General features: G+C 40.9%; 1 protein-coding gene across 2 annotated transcripts in view; it reads left to right on the top strand.

Annotated features, from left to right (window-relative positions):
- Positions 1 to 6,220, top strand: part of STAP1 (signal transducing adaptor family member 1) — a 42,999-nt gene that overhangs the window by 16,765 nt on the left and 20,014 nt on the right. Inside the window, exons 3-4 of one of the 2 annotated variants that reach the window (XM_006165322.3) lie at positions 3,090 to 3,203; positions 6,052 to 6,108. In XM_006165322.3, coding sequence (XP_006165384.2) covers positions 3,090 to 3,203; positions 6,052 to 6,108 — 171 coding nt within the window. The remainder of the gene's footprint in view (positions 1 to 3,089; positions 3,204 to 6,051; positions 6,109 to 6,220) is intronic. The other variant, XM_027767057.1, reaches the window with a different exon arrangement.

Here is a 6,220-nt window from a genome sequence, read left to right as displayed (position 1 = left end):
GCGTAATGGCTATGTCGCTGGACTCCCATGTAGTCGACCGCGGTTCGAGTCCCGGATCCAGTGGCTTAAACTCACGCCGGGCACGTGTGCGTGCGTGCCCAAGATCCCCAGAGGAGAATGGAGGAGAAAGGGATTGCGGCGTGGCCATCCCCCCTGGGGGATGATTTCTCGCTTTCTATCTCTCTGTCTGTCTGGCGAGCGCATGTGCCCTATAACAAAAACCTCTCAAAAAAACAAAAAAAAACACACCAGGCATATGTGCATACATGTCCCCAAATCCTGATAAGATGGAGAAATGGACCATGCCCCACTGGGGGAGGCTTGTTCTCTATTTTTCTCTGGTGAGCTCACATGCCCTCTCACAATTCAAAAAAAAAAAAAAAAAGCTCTGAAAAACATTACTTCTTTTCATGTCCTACCTTACTCAGAAAAATAAAATGAGACAAGAATATAGTAAAATAAATTACATTAGGCATAAAAGAAAAACAGAAAGAAGAAAGAATGAGGCTAATTTAGCAAAGAAGTTTGCCATGAAAACCCTGCTACATTTACAGGTGGTTCTTTCCACTGCTAGAGGCAAACTTGACCCATTCATGGAGAGAGACCAGTTCATACATACTAATTACTCAGAAGAAATATTTTTATTGTTCTTGGATAAGATAGGAATCTCTCCCTTTCTCCCTCTCTTTCTTTCTTTTACTCTTTCTTTCTTTAAGAGAGATTTTTTGCTATAGGGCACATGCTAGAGAGACAGAGAGATAGGAAGTGAGAAATCACCCTCCAGGGAGGCTGGCCATGCTGAAATCCCTTCTCCTCCAGGAATTTTGGACATGCACACACACTTGCCCAGTCTGTTTCAAGCTGCCAGGTCTGGGATTTGAACCACAGTCAAGCCTGGGAGTCCAGCGACGTGACCATTACGTCATCTGCTGGTTCCAAGATAGGAATTTCTTAAAATCCTTATAACTGCTGATGTGTGGTAGATATAGAACACTGGCTCTTGGGGGAAAAAAAGTATGTATAAATATATGCACATAAATTTATTATAAATATTACTGATATAAAGAGTGTGTAGCACACAATTTTACAAATACACAATGCTCCTTATTGTAACTTCCATATAGCCAACTGATTCCCACAGGAAGCTGTGATTTTTGCTAAATTCTTGTATAGGTAGCAAGGTACAAATGTAGCTTAGTCATGATTTCCTTTGAAAATTTATGGTCAGTAAATGTGATATTTGAGGCCCGGCGTCAGTAATGCAGTATGTAAAACCCCACTGTGTGGTACTAGAGCCACATGGGAGGTCTGGGTTTGGACATGGGTTCCTCGTCAAGCTGAACGCACCTGTGATCCCGGCTGACTAGGAGGCCGAGGGTAGAATCATGGCACGGTGAGACCCTATCAAGGGTGCATCACTCTCTCTTGTTTTTGCTCTCTTATGAAAATAAATAAACTTAAAAAATGATATTTCACGTGAATGTTGGCTGACATTTTCATTTACATTAATGAGTGAAAGGAAAGTTAGACAGTATGTCAGAATCTCCTGCATTTATGAAAGTGAATGATGTCAGCAACTTCTTTGCTGAATTAGATAATATTGGGTCGTCAGGAAAATCATGACACATTTTTGCATAGAAAAACAGAAACATACATCATGACTCCCAACAACCTACTAGTTTCTCAATTCTGGGAGGCAATTTCATCAATTTTTATTCTATTTACAGTGAAAGAGTCTCAGACACAACAAACTTTGAAATTTCATCTAAATTATTAACATTTTCTCCCTCACTTTCTTAAATCTAAATCTGGATCTAGCTATCTGGCTCTTAGGCCAATTCTGGGCTGTGGCCTGATTTTGTATATTCTTTGAGCTGAGAATGATTTTTACATTCTTAAAGTGTAATAGAAAAAAGAAAAAGAAGACTATGCAATGGAGGCTGTGTGTATGCATAAACCATTTACTATACGTACTTTTGTAGAAAAAGTGGTCCTGGAAAAATCAACAAAACAAGAAGCAAGCTCTGACTAGCTAGGGATTCAAAATGTGATTGCCTTGTGGGATCCAGTTTTTCTTCAGAGGCATATTACTGCTGTGCCACAGAGCCAGTCCTATAATTTAATTTTTTAGTAGTAACTGTGTATAACAACTAGCTTGTATAATTCTTTTTTGGGGGTGGGGGGTTTGCTATAGGGCACATGAACTCACCAGAAAGACAGAGACAGAAGGGGAGAAATCACCCCTCGGGGGGATGGCCACAACACAATCCCCTCTCCTCCATTCTCCTCTCAGGATCTTGGGCACACAGCACATACGCCTGATGTGAATTTAAGCCACCGGGTCCAGGACTTGAACCACGGTAGAGTACATGGGAGTCCAGCTACATAGCCATTACACTATCTGCTGATCTCATTGTATAATTATTTTTAAAAATAATTATTTATTTAACTTTATTTATTATTAATATTTTTAAATTTGACCAGAGAGGGAGAGAGGGAAAGTAAGAAAGCCAGCCTCTAGGTCGGGGACTGAAACCACAGTTGGCCATGTGGGAGTCCAGTGCCTTAACCAGCATGCCACCTGCCAGCCCCTATAATTCTTGAAAATATAATAATTTACTTTTGAAATCTGTATGAGCCAGGTCCAACCCACCATTACACATGATTTTTTTTTTTTTGAGAGGTTTTTGCTATAGGGCATATGCCCTCACCAGAAAGACAGAGAGGGAGACACAAAGTGAGAAATCACCCCCCAACACACCCAGGGGGATGGCCACGCCTCAATCCCTTCTTCTCCATTCTCCTCTTGGGATCTTGGGCACACATGCACATGCACCTGGCGTGAGTTTAAGCCACCGGGTCCGGGACTCAAACTGTGGTTGACTATGTGGGAGACCAGCAACATAGCCATTACGCTATCTGCTAGTCCTGCCATTACAGATGACGTTTACAGATGTCCTCTGTGGCTGGGAAATCAGAAATCATGCAAAGTACAGATGAAAGGAAGATTTTACTTCCAGTTCTTACTGTTAGAACTATTGTGTGTTGGTCATGAAATATTTTAATGAGACTACGCTTTATCTTTGCAGTATGTTGAAAAGTTGGATATAATTGACCTCACACGCCTTACTGAACAGACTTCAACGGAAAAGAATTGTGCAAAATTCACCCTTATTTTGCCAAAAGAGGAAGTGCAACTGAAGGTGAGTGAGGAGAAACAGTAGTCTGTAAAGAATTATAGTTATAAATACCATTCACCTTTTCACAACCCAGTGGCTGAAGTAAAGAGGAATTTCCAAAGGGGCTAAGTCTTATATTTTGTTTATATTTTCTGGCTTTTGTCAAGAACTATAGTTTTCTGAACTGGGATTTAAAAAAGCCTGTTCACTTGTTTAGTATACAAGCATGATGAAACCATACACTTCTATCCTTTAACAAAGACAGGGATTCCACCTGGTGTTTTTTAAAGGCTGTTTTTGAATCCACATTGAAAGTGAGCCAATTAAAGTCAACTAAAAACTATAGTAATAACATTAGGAGAACAACCTGCACTTGAATTGATGTAATTGACACCACAAGGAGATTACTGATTGACCTTGAAAGCACTGGTCTTTACATTTTAGTATAATAGGAATCACCCGTACTTAGAAAGCCAGACCCCACACTCTAACTTAGCCCCAAATTCTACATTTTTTTTTTTAAGTGTAGGGACTGGCAGGTGGTATAGCTGTTGGGGCACTGGAGTTTCACATGATTGACCACGATTCGGTCCCAGACCCAAGGGCTTGAAAATCATGCCAGGGACGTGTGCGTGCATGCCCAAAATGTCAAGAGGAGAATGGAGGAGAAGGGATTGTGGTGTGGCCATTCTCCTGGGAGGTGATTTCTCATTTTCTCTGTCTCTCTGTGAGCGCATGTATCCTATAGGAAAACTCTCTCTCTCTCTAAAAAAAATAATGTTTATTTATTTAATTCATGAGAGTGCATACATATGCCCTTGACAGGGTCTTATCACACTATTGTCCTCTTCCCCTAGCCCTCCACTTGGCAGGATCTTGGGGAAACGCTTGTACATTCAACATAGTTCAGGTCTACCGGGCCAGGGATCTGAACTTGCTGTCAGCCACACTGCTTTCAGCACATTTCAGAACAATATCGGCTGTACCATTTAGGCTGGCCCCAGACTACATTTTAAGCAAGCTCCCTAGATGATTTTGGATGTGAAGTTTAAGAATTAAGTGCTGGGACCAGCAGTTAGCGCAATGGCTATGTCGCCAGACTCCCATGTAGTCGACTGTGGTTCAAGTCCCGGACCTGGCGTCTTAAACTCGCGCCACATGCCCAAGATCCTGAGAGGAGAATAGAGGAGAAGGGATTGTGGTGTGTCCATCCCCACCGAGGGTGATTTCTTGTTTTCTGTCTTCCTGTCTCTATCTATCTTTCTGGCGAGCGCATGCGCCCTATAGCAAAAACATCTCCCCCTCCCAAAAAAAAAAAAAGAAAAAGAAAAAAAAGAATCAGGTGCCTAGATTTATATTTGTACTGCTTTATTATCTGTGTGAATGTACACAAATTACTTAATCTCTCTGTGCTGCCTTTTTTTTTTTTTTTGAGAGGTTTTTGCTATAGAGCATGTGTGCTCGCCAGAAAGAGAGAGAGAGAGACAGAAAGCGAGAAATTACACCCCAGTGGGACTGGCCACGCCACAATCACTTCTCCTCCTTTCAGATCTTGGGCACGCACACACATGTGCCTGGCGGGTCTGGGACTTGAAGCATTGTCGACTACATGGGAGTCCAGTGACATAGCCATTACGCTAACTGCTCGTCCTTCTGTGCCTTCATTTCTTTGAATCCACAAAAAAGTCTTTACTCAGATGCCGAAAGGCAAAATTATAATGGATTCAGTTTAAACATCTTAATTGACTTTGCAATTCTAGAATTGGCAGTATCTCATCTTACAAAATATCAATAGGATGAGTGTCCCTGTGAGCTGTGCAGAGGAGATTGGTTTTAAAGATGGAAAAGGCCTGAGGAAAGCAGAAACAGAAAACAAGAAACATAACCTTTCAAGGTTATGTTTCTTATAAAGGTTAAAGCAGAGGGAATTTTCTTACCATGGTGGTTGAGGCTGGTCTGTTGGGGATTTGGCTGTTTTCCTGATTTCTTCAAAGGTCAGATAATTTAGTTTTGTGGGCCAGCAGGTGGCATGGTAGTTAAGACACTGGACTCTCACATAGCCGAACATTATTTGAGTCCGGACCTGGGTGGCTTACTTTCTCACTTTCCCTCTCACTCTCTCTCTGTGTCCCTCTCTGGTGAATTTAATAATGATAATAATAATAATAATAATAAAAAGAATTAAATATTTCCAACTGAATTTTTAAAACAATGTGCTTCAAAAGAAAATGTATTTTGTTAATCTTGCTGGCTTTTGATGTCTTATTTATTTTGAGCCCTATAAAATAATCATGAATACCTGTGCCCTGGCCAGTTGGGGCAGCACAGCCAGGTCCCAAGGTCTTCATACGTATGCTGGCATGCATGCATGGGCCTGTTACTCTGGCTGGCTGAGGCCAGAGTGGTGAATCATAGCATGATGAGCCTGTTGGGTGGCAATGGCTCTTTTTTTCTGTGTCTCTCTCACTCATGGGATAAATAATCTTTATTTTTAAAAAATTATTAAAGAATTATTTAATTTTATTTATCATCATTATTATTTTTAAAATTTACTACAGGGCATGTGTGTTCACCAGATAGAGAGTCAGAAAGAAAGAGAGAGAGAGAGACAGAGAGAGAGAGAGGGGGGCAGGAGAGAGAGAAGTGAGAAAGCAAGCTGCCAGGTCCAGGACTTGAACTGTGGTCAGCCATGTTGGAATCCAGCGCCTTAACTGCCATGCCACCTGCTGGTCCCTAGCTAAACATTTTTTTTTTTAAAGTTAGAGAATATTTTTTTAAAGTTATATAAAATTCTGAACTTATTTGTAAAAGTATTAATGCTTATAGTCTCTCATGTGTTTTCTTCTTTGTATTTATCTGTTTTTGTTTTTAGACAGAGAACACGGAAAGTGGGGAAGAATGGAGAGGCTTCATTCTTACAGTAACAGAGGTAGGAAGGTTATTACTTTGAGACGGATTAATTTATTCAAGAGGTATTTACTGATCCCTTGATGAACCATGCTGTGTGAAAGTGGCTGAAATTAAAGCAGTTGAAGGAAACA

The sequence above is a fragment of the Tupaia chinensis genome, unplaced genomic scaffold, assembly GCF_000334495.1.
Source record: "Tupaia chinensis unplaced genomic scaffold, TupChi_1.0 Scaffold143894_1, whole genome shotgun sequence".
NCBI classification, from domain to species: domain Eukaryota; kingdom Metazoa; phylum Chordata; class Mammalia; order Scandentia; family Tupaiidae; genus Tupaia; species Tupaia belangeri.
Note: the sequence above shows the minus strand (reverse complement) of the source record. Positions and strands in the feature narration are given on the sequence as shown.